Source organism: Myotis davidii, unplaced genomic scaffold (genome assembly GCF_000327345.1).
Source record: "Myotis davidii unplaced genomic scaffold, ASM32734v1 scaffold153, whole genome shotgun sequence".
NCBI lineage: Eukaryota > Metazoa > Chordata > Mammalia > Chiroptera > Vespertilionidae > Myotis > Myotis davidii.
Window position 1 is genome coordinate 1,372,333 of NW_006284615.1, and position 341 is coordinate 1,372,673.

General features: G+C 63.0%; 1 protein-coding gene across 1 annotated transcript; it reads right to left on the reverse strand.

Annotated features, from left to right (window-relative positions):
- Positions 1–17: 17 nt before the first annotated feature.
- Positions 18–335, reverse strand: RAP2B (RAP2B, member of RAS oncogene family). The gene has a single exon (XM_015572389.1). The coding sequence runs from the start codon at positions 333–335 to the stop codon at positions 18–20; it is 318 nt and encodes a 105-aa protein (XP_015427875.1).
- Positions 336–341: the final 6 nt, after the last annotated feature.

Genomic DNA, 341 nt, shown 5'->3' on the forward strand with positions numbered 1-341 from the left:
CCCCGCCCCAGCCCCGCTCACCGCTTCACGCGGATGATCTGGTCCCGCATGGGCTTGATGTCCTGGAAGCTCTGCTGGTTGACGAGGCTGTAGACGAGGATGAAGCCCTGGCCGTTCTTGATGTACAGGTCCCGCATGGACGCGAACTGCTCCGTGCCCGCCGTGTCCAGGATCTCCAGCACCGACGGCGACGAGTCCACCTCGATCTCCTTGCGGTAGAAATCCTCGATGGTGGGGTCGTACTTCTCGATGAAGGAGCCGGTCACGAACTGCACGGTGAGCGCGGACTTGCCCACGCCGCCCGAGCCCAACACCACCACTTTGTACTCTCTCATGGCTCC

Coding starts and splice junctions, on each gene's coding strand:
- RAP2B (XM_015572389.1), bottom strand. CDS start 335: ATGAGAGAGTACAAAGTGGTGGTGTTGGGCTCGGGCGGCGTGGGCAAG.